Raw genomic sequence first — 17,269 nt, 5'->3', positions numbered from 1 at the left:
TTGGACCCAAAGACACAATTGTTCAAACTTGGCACAGTGAGCTATGGTTTTATAATTAGATACAATACACCCCCAAAATTCACGGGGGTTACGTTACTAGAGCACCCACAAATTGTGACAAACCGTGACTTTTGAATGTGGTTAAAAAATGCCTTTCAAATGCCTATTTTTATAGTTTAATCCCTAAATACAGTATGCCCCCAAAGCACTTTCATTTTGTTGCATACTCAGCTTAATACATTACCTAAAAAATTACCTTAGTACATTACCTAAAAACAGAATGTAAAGGTAAACCCATATACTGTGCAGTACTGTACTGCTTTGTCTCCCGCGCTGCTAGAATGTAAAATACTGATGTTACCACTATATGTACTGTAACTCATGCGTGTTTTCTTTGGTATGTGCTGACATTTTCTTTGTTATAAGTAGAGTAAATACATAATAATTTAATTAAAATACATTAAAATGTACGGGTACTCAGTGGTGGAAAAAACACATGGACACTCACCTGGAGACACGTCACAGGGCAGCAGTAAACCAGCAGCAAGGAGAAATGAATAACGCTCTTGGATTGGCTACTTTCACCATCCCAAACCGCATTCCCTCAGTGGTGGAAAATGCGTGGACACTCACCTGGAGACACGTCATAGGGCAGCAGTCAACCAGCAGCAAGGAGAAATGATTAATGCTTTCGGAATGGCTACTTTCACCATCCCAAACTGGGTTTCCCTCAGCGGTTGCTTCCTGTTCTCTCTACAGCACAGTATTGCTACGAAAAAAGCCATACAAATTGAGGAGGATATTTGCGCTTTCCACTAACAATTAATAGTTAGGTTCTAAGGAAAAATCCGTGAACTACAGGGGTCTACTGTATATCATCAATGTTAAGTGGAATGCACCTAAGGACACACATGTGTAAAGATGCTATAGTTTTATCATTAGCTGTGTCATATATTTTTACCAGAAGTGTTTTTTAGACATTCCTCCAACAGTAAGAATCGCTGTTAAGATGTGTGCCTAAAAGCAAATATAATAACATTGTTGTGTTGATAATTTAGATTGCTCTGATTTAGATATCTAATGGCTAAAGGGTTTACCTTCAAAATATTTAGCAATTATTAAAGTGCAGTTTTACATTGCTTTCTGTGAATTAAGTATAAATTGTGTGCCCATGTAGAATTACGTAAATATTATTCTTTGATAAAATATTTAAACAGAAGAAAGTAGCTTGCTGTTTGATACCTGTTTAATGGGCATCTTCTGCTTATCTTTTAGTTCCTTCACCTCGTGTAACCTCACCATGTAGGAAGTCTCCTACAGGAAGTGTGTCCATGTCTATGTCACCAGCCCGTGTTCCAGATGTAGACCCAATAGATGTAGCAGCACACCTACAATTGCTTGGTGAATCTCTAAGCCTCATTGGACATCGTTTGCAAGAAACTGAGGTCAGGCATAACTTACTGTTTTTCTGAATTTATTAAATTGAAATTGGAGGTCAGATTATGCTAGAATGTAGACCATGTTTTGTTTTGTTTTTAAATCTAGTAAAATTAAATGAAGTCAGTATTACAGACAGTGATATCCAGAATCTGAGAAATAGGAAAAACACCTAAAAGCTAGTGTAGACTGAATCAGTAAGCCTAAAACCAAGTTACTTTACTGCTTTTGTTTTGGTACAATAAATGTGTGTCCCCTGTAAAGAGTGTTCAGATATATTTTAATTTTCTGTATTATATGAACATCTTAGAACTTTCTTAATCTTCTGAATTTGAAGAAGGGAAGTCAGTATTTATCTCAATATTCTAAGTTGGAAGTTAATACGGACTAAAAGTTACATCAGCCAGTGCACTGCTTCAGGTAATTTCTTCAGTGCTCACAGAGTTTAAATAGTAACATCGGCAAATGTGGCATGTCATCAAAGGTAGCAATTTCTCTGTCTCACAGCAATTATCTTAGTCTTTTTGTCTCATCTTAGATTGTGTTTAGACATACTGTATTTACAAGACACTTTTCCCCCGTTTATTTTAATCTGGACTCCTTTCTGAGAAATGTGTTGTCAAAACCAGTGTATGCAGTGTTCCTCCTTCCCCATCCCCAACCTTAAAGGACTCCCACACACAAATACCTGTTTTTTGTAAGTTTTGGTGTAGCAAACTTGGACGTAAAATGTGACATATTCACAAGCAAACTCAGCTGTTGTCCACCAGCATATTGTGATGAAGGTCACAATACCAATCAACGATGAGTGTTATGCACATTTTAAAGTTTAAAAATATAGCTACTCTGCAGTCCTTTGATTGGACACAAGATGGGCAGCGACTAAATAACAGCTATTACCAAAATAGAGTATAACTTTAGTTGGCATCCAGGTTTGCTAGTGGAAAGCAATATCAACATGCATGCACCAGAAGCATTCTAAAATTCCTAAACATTTATTATTGGACCCAAAGACACAATTGTTCATACTTGTTAAAAAATACAAATATTGTATACAGAAAAGTGCTTAGCTAGTTACATTCTACTACTGATACATCCAGTTAACCAATGGAACTATAACTGAGGCCCAACGTCTCCTGGACAGAAATTCTCCTGGACAATGTTGGGTAGCACAGCTACTATTACCTATTTCCGAAATCTCATTTCTTTCCTTTCCCAGCAGAGGCTGAGTCAGTGCACTGCAAAATGCATATGCAAAAAAACAAACAAAAAACTTTAAATAGGAGTTGTTTTGCTTATATTTAGCAAATAAATCTGCCAAAGGGGTAAGCAAAATTTATTTGAAAAGATTTCTTAAAGTAAGCTAAATAATTGTAAATACACATTTTTGGATAAGTCAGTAATTCCTACAGTAAGAAAGGTAGACTTAATGTCATGTGTGAAAGCCGGCCCGGACACAGACAGGCGGGCACGTTAATGTCACTCAACACACGTTTATTTACACAGTCCATTATTTACAAGGTCCCCAAAAGTCCTGGCCACAACAATGCCTTCCTTCTTCAGGCCGCCTGTTTGCCTCCTCCTAAGACCTTGTCTCCTTTACCTCCCAACTCCAGCCATTGTCTGAAGGGAGGTGGCCCCTTTTATATGCACCCGGATGTGCTCCAGGTGCTTCCTGGCAATCTTCCACCGGCACTCCCCAGTGTGGCGGAAGTGCCAGCTGCGTACCTGGAGGCACTCCGGGTGTCCGCGCTTCTCTTCCCCCCGGCACTTCCGGGTGTGGCGGAAGTGCAGAGGTCCTGGGCTCCCAAGGCACAGGGGCGCCTCCTGGTGGTGACCACGGGCCCCTACAGGGTAGAGCTTCAAAGCTCTTTACCCATGGAACCCAAAGGAACCAGGGTGGTCTCCCCCACGTGGTCTGAGGTGGACGTAAGCCCTCTTCCGGTCTTCCTGGGTGTCCCAGCCGGGTCGCCACCCCAGTCATCTCTGACACAAGATTTAAATACTTCTCACTTGGCTTAGATTTAATTTTTTGCAGTGTAAATAGCATACAGGATTAAACTAAACTCTGTTTCTCTTTTTCAGTTTCTGCAAAAACGTAATACAGGTGAACTTAATAATTATTTTGCCTTAAGCCTTTATTTTATGTAATGTATATTAGCTTGGATTTTCTCTGAGTACTCTGGTTTACTTGTTACCTGACATTTCTAAATAAGCTGGGTGCACTTGATGGGTAGTCTGTGACTAGATGATATCACTTTTCAGGGTTTAATTCTGCTTTCTCCCTGATTTTGAAAATGATTGACTTCAGATTTTTCTAACCTTTTCTTGGATTAAGCTATTTAAGAATATAGCGGAATTGATTCACCTATGGCAACAGATTGGCCTCCATTTGAATTTAGGTTTACATTTTATTAATCACAGGACACATTTTGTGATTGGTAAACTTATGTTTATTTTTGGAGGTAAACATTAAGCTAGAGGGATACCATGTAAAAATAAAATTGATAAATGAAAATAACCAAGATAACAACCTTTATGTTCTCCTTTGCTTTCTTATTTACAGTGTACTTAAATTTTGTCAGCCTTTTATTGTTCTGACAATGTAAATCCTCTGTTCATCAGAGGAACTTTTTGGAAACCTTACTGTACAGTGCCTTGTGGTGTGAAATAGCCACACATACAGCTTGCTAGTCTTATAAAGCTTGCACTGTACTGCACTCTTTCTGTTGTAGGATTTTGTATCATAAAATTAAGCTATGCTGTTTCTGTATCATGATGTATGACCACTTTTTCATGGCAAACTTACTCTTGATTTGTGCAGCTGAAGGTATGATTTCTGAAATTGTTTTGTTTAGCTTTTGCATTTTTAAATTATTTAACCCGGTAGTCAATCCGTACATGAAATATAACAAGTTAAGTTATGAGACCACAGGAGCCACTCTAGTTATCCAGTTATTCTTCAGTCCACACATTCATTTTTCAGGCCTGCTTGTTCAAGTACAGTGTTGCAGAAAGGTGGATCCTATTGAAGCAGCATTGCAGTATACCCTTGAAATACAGTAACCACTTTAGAGTCTACAGTTAACTAAAATGCACTTCTCAAGATTCTTTTTCTCTGTTGTTTGTTGTGCACAGGGTATGGTTGCAGTATCTGGTAGCCTTTCTGTATTACTTGATTCAATTCTTTGTGCTCTTGGACCTCTGGCCTGCCTGACAGCTCAAGTTCCTGAACTGAATGGATGTCCTAGACCAGTACTAGTGAGTATTTTTTTTTGTAAATACTATGTTTTTACATAACATACATTTTATTTGAATTATTGTAAAATACTATCATTTAGCTTAGAGTTTTGTAAACTAAACAAGCAGAAAACTATACAAAGAAAAAAAGGCAAACAGAACCTGAAGTCCTAAATCAGTTGGCCACAGTCTCTGAAGGATTTTACCTCAGTCAATTTCTTAATTAGAAGCTATTTATTATTTCTGGAGTTAAGACTCAGAACTGTTAATGGCTGATTTTCATTTTAAACAACTGTATTCAAATTTTTATTCTTTTTGTAACCAGTTACTCTAGTGAACTTGGGTAGCATCAGTTATCAAAGTCAAGTTGGGGAGCATGCACTGGTACAGTGTGTTGCTGCACCCACTACATGACAAAACAACTCAGGATCTCGGTTGGCAACCCCCCAGGCACACATGCGGTCCAGTCCCACCCTCCCGAAATGACCCGCTACATGCTGCAGCCAGGTGTTACATGGGTGACCCCTTGGCCTGGTCCAGCCACTCGGGTCCCCAACAATGAGGATCTTATGAGCTGGATCACCCTCGGGGAAACACGCTACATGGCCGTATTGCCGTAACTGATGCTCCCTCACAGTGCAGGTAATGTGCCTCATTCGGGACTCCTTGAGCAACCGCTCATTCGACACAAACTCAAACTAGCGGTACCCAAGGATTTTCCGGAGAGACACAGTACCAAAGGAGTCCAGCCTTCGTCTCAGGTCACTGGATAGCGTCCATGTCTCGCAACCATATAGCAAGACGGGAAGTATCAGGTGTGGTCGATAGGGGGCGCTCTCGCTCCCTTGAAACCCTGTCCACGACTCCAAACACCAGGTAAAAGTCCAACAGTTGACTTTATTAATTCACCACAGTGCACAAAGCACACTCTCCACCGCAATACTCATATAAATCAGTCACTAATCACAATAATAAACCAATCCTCCAGCTCCCAGACGCGTTGCCACCCTTCCACCCAGCTCAGGTCGCCATCTGGGAGCTCCCACAGTCCTTTTATATTCCCTGACCCGGAAGTGTTCTCAATCCCCAGTCCATGTGATCCTCAATCACTTCCGGGTCAAGTAAAAGTTCTTTTCTTCACCCGGAAGCCTTGTGCAGGGAGGGCGCTCTTTCTATGACGAGCTTCCGGGTCATAGGGCACAAATGAGTCCTCGGTCCTCCTTGCAGCACCCTCTTGCGGCCCCTGGGGTATCCAGCAGTTGAACTGAAAACCTGCAGCCCTTCCGGACCAAAACTGAAGACCCATATATTCAAGAAAAGAAGCAATGGGATCTACTGTATATGTAACTTGCCTAATTTTAATTCACTTATTTATTAAGGTTGTGTGTCCTTTATTTTTTTTCCTTAACAAGCAGCCAAAAATAATGAAATGCAAAGTGAGTGTTTGGCTACTGGTTATGTAAAAAATTAAGGCAAAAAAAGCCATGCATTCCATGAGAAGCAGTAATGGGTCGCTAATTAAAGTGGCCAGAACGAAAACCAGCAGCCACCGCAATTCTCCAGGATGAGTTTGACAATCCTTGCTTGAGGTAAATCAATTTTAATAATAACGTAACATGATTGACAATGTAATTGTGTTGTCATTGTCATGAATGTTGCTGGCATATATATATATATATATATATTAGGGGTGGAACTCGATTAAAAAATTAATCTAATTAATTAGTGGCTGTGTAAGAATTAATCTTGATTAATCGTATGTAATCACACATGAAAATTTGCCCCAAATCGCAAATGTTTTTTTCTAATTTAAAAGGGTTTTAGTGGGCGACAGAATCAAATAATAGACATGGACATGAATATTGTAAACTCAAGCTCTTTTAATTTATGAAAAAAAAAATGCTTTTAAACTGCATTTCAATTTAAAACAGAAACAAAAATATCATCCCTGGCTAAAATTGGGCAGACTTGAAAATAAAGTGGTATTTTAAGTACATTTTCAGAATGGTATTGTCTTTAAATAATAATAACAAAAATTTCAAGATAAAGTGCAGTTTTTCTTCTTAAAAAAATAAGGCAGAAACATAAAAGGTAATTTGACCAGCTTCACCTTTAAATTCTGTGTAACCTTAGCCAAAATTATTTTGTACATTAGGCTAAAACAGTGTGATCATTGAACATTTTGTAATTAGATGTAATTAGAATTACTAACGGTCACGGAAGTCCAATGATCCCCAGTAAGAGCCACAAAGTCCGCTTTCTGTAATGCATCTAATTTTGCTTGCTTTTCAGTGTGCACAAAACCATGCTTTTATCAAGGCTTCCGTCGGGTAGTCTTTTGAAATGAAATTTTCCTCCGATCAGTCATAGGAACGCGCTTTATTCCGACTCTAACATTTTTGTAGCTCTGATGTGTGCATCAATGTAATCGATGTACCAGGAAATCATGCATTGACAAAAGTTCCCCTTTGCTTGGAATTGAAAGTGTGATTAAATGCATTATTTTTAACGCATTATGGAGTACATGCATCGAAGCTTCTCAGCTGTGCTTGTGCTAAGAAAAGGAAACATTTTAAAAATAACGTAACATAATTGTGAAAGTAATAGTTTTGTGACCGTTATGAGTGTTGCTGTCATCAAGGATTTGATTATAATTTCTTTCAATCAGATTCGCATTTTCACAGTTTGCACAAGACCACGCTTTTATCAAGGCTTCCGTCGGATAGTCTTTTGAAGTGAAATTTGCCTCCGATCAGTCTTAGCAACGCGCTTTGTATCCATTATTCATAAAGCTTCAATTGGTGATCTTTCTTTCTGCGTTAACCGCATATTTTTTCATACGTCTCAAACCAAGGGGATGCGAGGGTAAAATGAATCGGGAAGCACGCGTACATACTCAGTGCACCCCCTCTCGGGAATTGAACCTTGGATGTCGGCGCTAGAGGTGAAGCCTCTACCATTGCGCCACGGCGTGTGGTTTGTCTATTTGAGAGTATGTAGATCGGGGTATATATATATATATATATATATATATATATATATATATATATATATATATATATATATATATATATACCGCGAGAAGTAGTGTGTTAAAGAAGTTATGAAAAAGAAAAGGGAACATTTTAAAAATAACATAACATGATTGTCAATATACAGTAATTGTTTTGTGAGTGTTATGAGTGTTGCTGTCATCAAGGATTTGATTATCGTTATTTCTTTCAGTCAGGTTCGTATTTGTAGGATGTGTTGTGTTCAAGTTACATTCCATGTTTGTCAATCGTTGTAAAGATAACAGGTTCCATTCATCGATTCGTTTCTTACTGCATCCATAAACAGCTTGTCTTCCTCTTTATCTGAGACGTGACACACTGCATGCATGGGTTTTTTTTTACACTGTCTTCCTTTAGCGGGACATTGACTTTTTCTGCCGTGTGCTTTTTTTCCGCAGTAGCTGCACTTATGAATATGCCTGTATGTATCAGACGCTTCATATTTTTTTGCTGCCTTCTCAATTGTGTAATTCGGTTTTTGTTCAGCACTCTTTGGAACTGTTGCTTTTTGTCTGTGTACTGTGTCATTTCACGTGAGCCACTCGGTGTACATGCATTGAAGGTTCCCAGCTGTGCTGGTTCTATCTCGTGCGATGTCCACGGCTGTATTTAATGTTAGCTAAGACCCGGCACTTAAATGTTTCTCTCGCAGTTTCGCTGAGTTTGTGCCAAACACCACCCTGACCATCTCATTTTCCTCTGCATAAGCACAGTCCTTCACCCGTGAATATTTAGCGGCAGTGTTTCTATTGGATTGCCACTGACGGACGGCCTTATATGGGCAGGCACTAAATTACATGGGAGGTGTAACTCCGCCTCCCACGGGCATCGAGCAGAAGTCTATTATAGTATATGGACGAAAAAATAGGTTCCAGTTATGACCATTACGCATAGAATTTCGTAATGAAACCTGCCCAACTTTTGTAAGTAAGCTGTAAGGAATGAGCCTGCCAAATTTTAGCCTTTGACCTACACGGGAAGCTGGAGAATTAGTGATGAGTCAGTCAGTGAGTGAGTGAGTCAATGAGGGCTTTGCCTTTTATTAGTATAGATAGTGATTGCATTGATGTTGGCACAGAACTGGCAGACAAAAATCTCATTAGCTTGGGCAACAGTGGATAAAAGCACAAACTGGTTTAACCAGAGGTGTTTATTAATTACAAAAAATGCATCTGACAGTAAATGTCAGTTGAAGAAGGGATTTGGGTGTTTCATACTGGACATTTTGTCAAACTTCTTGGAGAGGAATGGTATGGTCAGGCTGCATATTAACATCTGGAAGTATACTTTTCTGGACTGAATGAGACAATGAGCATAAGCAGTGGTCTTCTAAGGAGTAGACGAGTAATTAAAACATTATAAAAGATACCCCCAGTAACACTAAAGTTTTAATTTTCATCAGAATTCCAGTGAACACTAACATACCTCTTACAACATCCATTAGTACTTTACAAATGCGTGATCTCAAAATTTAGCAGAAAAGTGTTGTAAATCTCTTCCTTATATCAGGCTGTAACATTTTTGTGTGCATGATTCCTATAAATATGTTAAATGTTGATCAGAAATAAAAATATAAAAATAAATACTGAACTGCGATTATTAAAGGGAATATTTTGTTGAGAACAGAAACACACAGCTAATTCAATGTGTATTGTTTTTCTTTTATGGCTTTGAACAAAGAAGTTTCTTTTAGAATAAAGAATTTATGAAGCTGTTGTTCTGTTTATGTGTCTCATTTTCATTTATGCTTCCATATTTGTTTCTCTTCTGTTGCTCCAGTCAAATACCTTGGACAACATTGCATACATCATGCCAGGCCTCTGACAACAGTGACGGCTTGGAGGACGACATACCTTCAGCTTTTGTGTAGATAATGGAAAAAAGAAATCTATTTTATATTTTTAAATTTACTTTAAAATGTGACACGACTGTTTTATTGGAAAAACAAACCAACTTTTTTATATGTCGATGGCATATGTTTTTTTAAAAAGGACTTTTTTCTCTGAAAACTTTATACATTTTAATAAGCTGCCAATGATGGGGAGTTTTAAAGTGCCAAGAATAATGAGGAATGGATGAGGGCCATTGGGAGCTGAGGTCACCGGGACAGACCAGAGGATGGCTGTTTTGTTGTTCTTGTTTATGTATCAGTACTCAGAAATTATGTGGTCTTTTCAAATAATGAATTACACAGCTGATCAACGTCAATTGTCTGTGTTTAAACTGTCTGCAAAGGAGACAAATGTTGATGATGATGTTTCATATGAGATTTCAGGAATATTTTGACTTTCCTCATCTGTTCAGCATTTAAAGTTTCAACTTGTTTCTTATTTTGCTTTTAAAATGTTTTTAAAAAATTGAAATAAAACAAACACTTAAATTAGTTGTAGCATATCATCTTAAATTTTTCTTGCACTATTTCTGTAGACATTTGTATGAGTTTGTATGTGGTGGTTAGTACTGTGTATAAACTTCATTGGTTTTTGTATCCTGGGTTTTTCTCCAGGCGCTCAGCTTTTATTCTCACATCTCAAAGATATTTGTAGTAGTTTGACTGGTGACTGTAAATTTTCCCTGTGTGAGTTAGCAGTATGTTGTTTTGAATGGATCCTGCAGCTGACAGTCAGTGTTATAGGGATAGACTGTATCCTGCTGCGCCCACGAATTGGACTATTCAAATTTGAGAATATTATGTTGTGTTGTTGTTATAGCCTCTCTCATAGACAATAATGTAATGAGGCACTTTTACAAAGTGGACAAGAACACAAAATACTAAGGTAAATTGCATTAAATTGTAATTAATGACGTTAAATATTAATACAGCTGAAGTCTGCACTTGTCCTGAATTCAGGTCAGTACGGAACACCAGTAAAGAGTTCACAGCGATGTTCAATTATGGAACATATTTTGGCTTTTTAAACAAGTGCATTCACAATATAAAAATAGTGTAAGGACTCAGGAAATGGGTTTTCCAGGGACTGAAAGAAGAATTTATTGAGTACCATTACACACCTGATGAGTCACACAAAAATAAAACCATTCGCTGCTGGGCAATTTTAGTTAATTGACTTTTAACTAAAATAAGTTAATAACAAGAATGACAGGTGTGTTGAAAGGAGTGTTGAAATAAAGATTGCAGAGTGATTAACATATGCATAATGAATTTTGCTTTAAAGGAATACTCTACCCAAAAGTAATATTTTTTATATAGTACTTGCCCGTGTGTTTTGAGAAAAAATCTCATGTTTTCATTCAGAACAGTGCATTCAGGAATATCACAGTAAGTTCAGCTGAAAACAAAAACAGCATTACTGCTAAACATAAAGGGCACTTGTTGAAGTTACAGGTGCCACTGATCATTTCTTCGGCTGCTGTGGTACTAAAGACAGGTAAAGTAAATCCTGCATTCACATTCTAAGGCAAAGCAATAATTTGTTTATAATTAAATATCAATTTTAAATTTCCATTGCAAGTAGACTGCTGAATTTATATATTTTGCTGCCATTTCCAAAACAGTATTGCTTAAATTAAAAACAACAAATATAGATAATGTGTTATTTATCACCAACAAACTGATTGTCTTCATTTTTCAAAGTCACTTTTAACCTGTTGAATGAGTCTGTCGAGGGAGTGACCTGCTTTGGCACTCCAAACATGGCTTGGGAGCGCAGAAATAAAAAAAGAAGAAATACACACATGGTGTGTAGTTCATAACTTTTAAAACAATATACAAATGTTGTACCACTTCAGACAGACCATCCTGAGCTAAAGTGGTGAGGCCATAACTTGGATCAAGAACAGAAAGAGAAGGCGAGTGGCCCCTGCTGTTGGCATAAGATAGACTATTGTAATAGCCAATTAGAATACAAACAACCTAACCAATCAGATGGTAAATAACTCCGTCCCACAAATTATGGATGGCTCTGTAAAATATTTAAGCACTAGAGAGAAGGGTTCAGGGGATTTTCTTAACATTTTTTACTTTGCTACTAAGCTAAACTGTTCTTTGAAAAAGGAAAGAATGAATAATATGTGACATTTAAATTCTGCCATTTTTCACCATCAGTTTTTTTATCTTATCAGAGACAGGGTTTTTTATAGCACATCTAAGGCTGTTGTATTGTTACTTCCACTATTGTTTTTGTTAATTGGATATGTTTGTTACAAAATTATAAGAGATTAAAGGCTATACAGTCCATTGAAAATGTTAAAAAGAATACTAAACCACACTTAAATTATTAAGAATATTTTGTCATGAGAGGCAAAAGGAAAAGAAAAATTGTTAACTACAGAACTTCTCAAGTTCCAAGTTCATAAACCTCTAACACTAAGTAACCTAGAGATGTTCACAGTAATGTAAGTTACAATGTATAAATGCTTGACTTCAAGCCATTTTAAGGTCAAGTATGATGTGCTTTTTTCCTTATCATCCTACACTGATATTTTTAAACCAACAACACAAAGACAAGAAAGAAAGCCCAGTGTAATTTTTCTTATGTTATGACTGCCAATAAAATGGAAGCATTCATAAAAACTGAGAAGTGTGGTCCAATATTTGTGAACATCTGCATGAATATCATCTCTACAAGTTACATTCAATGCATAAAAACTTTGTTTGCTTTCAGTAACTCTGTAGTATCATCTATGGTGTGCCCAGTCCTTGAGAACCTCATGAATGAGGGCACAAAGTGGGCATTGCCTGTTTTTCTGCGCTTTTTGTGGTGCATAAAGTCTGTTAAGACAACAGATGTAATGGGGAGTCACCCCCACTGCCTGCATTCCTGAGTTAACAGTAAAGTGAATGGCCAAAAGGCAGTTCTCCCAATAGTGTAAATCAGAGTTAATCTAACACTTCCGCCAAAAAAGTGCCCAAATGGACATTAATGTTATGCTTTTAATCACAAACTGGTCTCTGGCTGGTTGGATGTGATGGACAAAATAAGGCACCCATTAGCAGACACTGGGTCTGTAACTGCATGGGACCTTTGTCTTATCACAAGATGTTACAAAGTGCTTTACATGATGAGGAAAGAGAAAACAGACAAAGTAAGAATTAAAATTAGAGAACACTAATTAACATAGAATAAAAGTAAGGTCTGATGGCCAGGGAGGACAGAAAAAACAAAAAAAACCTCCAGATGGGTGGATAAAAAATAAAATCTGCAGGGGTTCCAAGGCCACGAGACCGCCCAGGCCCCTTTAGGCATTCTACCTAACATAAATGATCAGTCCTCATTGTATTCAGGGTTCTCATGGAAGGACTTGATAATGACGGTCACGTGGACTTCTGGCCTTTAACCCATCCATGTAGGGACATCATGGTGCTTTGATTAGGTGGTGGTGGTGCAGGTTACCACCACAGAAAACTTGAAAAAGAACTGAAGAGAGAGTAGGGGTTAGTGTGGATTTTGGAGCCACCATGAATATTGTCAGAGACTGCTGGGGAGGTGACCTAGCCGGGACGCCCAGGAGGACCAGAGGAGGGCTTGCGCCTTCCCCAGACCATGTGTGGGTGACTGCCCTGGTTGCTTTGGGGACCATGGGTAGGGAGCTTGGAAGCTCAACCCTGTAGGGGGCCTTCGGAGCCCTGGACCTCAGCACTTCTGCCACACCCGGAAGTGCTGAGGGGAAGAAGACTGGGGACACCTGGAGTGCTTCCAGGTGCACAGCCGGTACTTACGCCACACAGAGGAGTGTCCGCGGAGGAGTGTCAGGAAGCACCTGGAGCCCATCCGGGCTTGCATAAAAGGGGCCGCCTCCATCCATTCGATGGCTGGAGTCAGGTGGAAGAGGACAGAGTTTGAAGGAGAAGAGAGGAGAGGAGTGGAGGCGGACCAGAGAAGACATTGTGAGAAGGCCTGGACTTGAGGGGTGATTAGTGCTGCGGCACTGGGTTTGCGCACTATACTGTAAATAATATTGTAGATAAACGTGTGTGTCCTGATCAACATCATGTCTGCCTGTCTGTGTCCGGGCTGTACCCCACAATAGTTATGATAATTAAATGAATATGCAGAGCATCAGGAGCCTGGTGCTTTTCAGTTCCTTCAAAACTAGGTGCGTTTATCTCTTTGGTCTTTTCAGGGACCTCTTGTGTTGGGGGACTGGCAATCTGTGGTCTTTGGGGAGCTGACAAGCTGCACTCTCAGGGGCTGGGGTGAGAAGCCACCCACTCTCTGAGTAACAAAAAGCTCACAAACTTTCTGTACCCTGGAACCCACTCTCCATAGAGCCTTGGAGCCAGACATCCTAAACTAGATGGAAGATCCACTCTGCCAAGCTAAGCTCAGTGCCTGTGCCTGGACCCAGCCTAGCCATTATTTCAAGCACCTACACTGTTGTGTCAGACAGAGTAATGCTTTTTGCTATGAAGTAGTACAGGACACAGCAAAGAGCCTGAAGGCAAGCTGAGGAAGTCGGCAACATACCACACTATGGACAAAGTAGTTTTAACAACTGTACCCTAAAAAGTGGAGAACATTTAAAATCTTTCACATATAATGGCCACATGGCTACCCCTACTATTAACCTTTGCCGTGCTAATGTAGCCGGTCTTCGCTCTGCCATTGCATTCGAGAAAAAAAACACGCCATTCAGGTTTTTTTTCCACTGAGGTCTGAATAAAATGATACAAAAAATAAAAATAATTACACAGAAACTTGCTGCAACCACAAAACACATTAATATTAAAAATGACATTTTACAACAACAGTAAAATAATCCAAATAGGAGCTTGTGCATTATGTACACCGCCTCAGCCAAACATGGACAGAGGTCAACAATGAATAAGTAAAATACAGGAAAAAAAAATCATTTCACGTAATTTTTATCATAAACTGAATTCAACATAATTAAGCAAATGAAGGATTTGGGAGAAATTAAAGAAATGCATACAACTCCATTACACTAACAAAATTTCTAACACTTCCAGTTAGGCTTCTTTTCAAAGTAAAACTTTCTGTCTGCAACACACAAAGAAGTCATTTAAAAGAAGTCTTTTTCTGAGTGATCTCGCATTAAACAAAGCCGTCTTCACTGAAGCAATCCCAAGAGTTGTCTGCACCAATGGCAGGCAGCTGATAGCAGATCCTCTAAAAGGACCGAGAACAGAGCATATTCCAAAGCACGAAGACTACACGGATCGGGCCCACACCTACAGAGCTGTAACCTGGGTGGTAAATGATGGGGGCTGATAAAGACCATCCTGAGAGAGTACAGGACAACAGACAAAAACATGTGCAGGTGTTGATGAAGCAAGAAGGCGTTGACGATCACAATCCAAGGGAGCTGAGCTGCAAATTTAAATGTAGAAACAAAAGGAACAGAAGGAAGAGACAATGACTTTCTGATAAACAAGCTGCCAACATCCTGTGTCGGAATTTGTTTGCATGCTTTTTTGCATAAACGAGTACATACAGTCAATACTGGCATGGAAAGGAAGAAGAAATGAAAATGTCACATGCTTCAAGGGCCGATCTCAACCGCAGATAGAAAAAGGAAGAAGAAGGATGAATAGAGAACCTACATGTTAGGAACCATAAAATTCAGAATCTAGAGTCATTATACAAGTCATCCATTTTGGAAAAGAAATGGTCTGACTGCCAATATAAACTGTCTTATCAGAAACATTGGAGTATGAGAGAAAAATGTAGAGGTAAGTTTTAGAGCTATAGGACTAGTTCCATGTGGCACCAGGTCTTTACATAAAAGAGCCAAATATACTATGGACGGATCTAAACTACTGTGCATAGCATTCAACAGAAGCTGAGGCAGGTTACGAGGGGCGACTACATTTACTTCAGTGGGAGGCCTAATCCTGGCCCGTACTGGACAGATGGGGAAGGCACAATGAGAACATCTGAAGTTTATACAGGGCCCAATATTCATTTTTAAGATGGCCAAAGAAGAACTGAAAGGAAGTGGAAGATGGGATCATATGCAAAGGAAGAAATTAACCATAATTAAAAATGCCATGATAGATATTGCAATATCAGTTACTGATTTATAAATATGAATACCCAGATATCTGATGGTATTTGTAAAGAGAATATTAGAAGGAAGATATGACCCCAGCCAGAAATGATTCAAAGGGAACAGAGAGGAGTTTGTCCAGTTAATTATATGGCCAGATTAACCTTTGTAGGTATGAAATAACCTAAAGATGGAATGGCGGTCTGCAGCACTATTACTAAGGTAAAGCAAAATGCCATCGGCATGCAGAAAAGGTTTGAGGGGATGCCATAAGATAGGTGAAATTAAATTAGAATTGAGCAGGAATATAGCTAAGGTTCAAGACAGTTTAAACAGCAAAAGGAAGTCGTGAGAATTCTTGTCGAGCACCTTTGGAATTTCCAACTGATGCCGGAATTAGTGAGAATAGTAGAAGAAGGAGGGAAAGTATAGCATGCTTTACTCATGGTAATGAAGTTAGGTTCAAACCCTATGGAGTTATGAACCTACCATAAAAAAGGAGGCCATTCTGTGTATCAGATTTTCATACACACACTTAGCTCAGAGTGCATTGCAATAATAACGAACTGAACTCTCAAACAAGGCGAGAGGGTGTGAAGCCCCCAAAATGACCACAAAGTAACCACCAAGACCTTCAATGGCCAGTCCCGAAGAGGCCCACCACAAGGTTCAGATCCTCAGACTGCTATAATGTTATAATGTAACAGAAACAGCTTTTGATCCTGTGGCATCTGCACTGTATTCTCTTTACCTTTAAGTTTTAAAATGACTGAAATAGGTGCATTAAAGTTATAAATTACTGATACAATGCAGGAAGAATTTGTAAGAAAGAAGACTTTCAATGTACTGTAGTTAAATTGCCTTATGGTTCATCCTGGTTTGCTCAAACAAAATTAAAGTTTAATATAAGCAATCTGCAGTTTCAACATATGACGATTTTAAACTCCAGCACAAAGTATTATTCAATTACTGTAGATTGCCTCATAAATGAACAGTAAATAAACACCACCCAACCTGGTAATGGCGGACGTTATGTCTTTCCTGGCAGCTAACTCGGGTTCTTCTTGGTTTGGTTTCTTCTCTAATTTTCTGTTCTCCCTATTTTTAACTGCTCTTATAAAGCTCTTTGCCATTATCCAATGTTTAGAAGCTAAACGCTTCTAAAATCATCCGCTTTACTTCACGCCTCTGACATTGTAAATAGGAGCCCACAGCACGGCGCGCTGGTATAACTTAGAAGAAGCTTACGAAACTATAGGTGCATTGAGGCAGCGGATCTGCATTATACATTTGATTTAAAGCGCTTCTTATCTCCTAGCAATAAAAACCACCACAGCCAAGCAATTCCTAGGAAAATACAGCACAGCAGAGCTTATTGCAGCTTATCCGTCAAGTAGTTAGCAAAACATTTAGGTAATTCCTAAGTAAGCACAAAAGCATTCACAGACCCGGTGCAATTTCAGGACAAGCTGCTTTAACATGAAAGGCTGTTTTGGCTTAAGAAAAGGAATAAAGCGTCCTTGTGAAAGTCGACAAGGAAAGTTCTGCTCCTCCCTCCACAACTTCAC

At 38.9% G+C, this 17,269-nt stretch overlaps 1 protein-coding gene across 3 annotated transcripts in view; it reads left to right on the top strand.

The window, feature by feature from the left end:
- The window catches only part of hmgxb4a (HMG box domain containing 4a), a 53,217-nt gene extending 43,508 nt beyond the window's left edge, over positions 1 to 9,709 (top strand). For all 3 annotated transcript variants that reach the window (XM_039766446.1, XM_039766447.1, XM_039766445.1), the window contains exons 11-13: positions 1,276 to 1,445; positions 4,576 to 4,698; positions 9,510 to 9,709. In XM_039766446.1, the coding sequence (XP_039622380.1) occupies positions 1,276 to 1,445; positions 4,576 to 4,698; positions 9,510 to 9,554 (338 nt within the window). In that variant the 3' untranslated portion in view covers positions 9,555 to 9,709. The remainder of the gene's footprint in view (positions 1 to 1,275; positions 1,446 to 4,575; positions 4,699 to 9,509) is intronic.
- Positions 9,710 to 17,269: the final 7,560 nt, after the last annotated feature.

The sequence above is a fragment of the Polypterus senegalus genome, chromosome 10 (genome assembly GCF_016835505.1).
Source record: "Polypterus senegalus isolate Bchr_013 chromosome 10, ASM1683550v1, whole genome shotgun sequence".
Taxonomy (NCBI): Eukaryota; Metazoa; Chordata; class Cladistia; order Polypteriformes; family Polypteridae; genus Polypterus; species Polypterus senegalus.
This window is presented reverse-complemented; position numbering and strand designations above follow the sequence as displayed.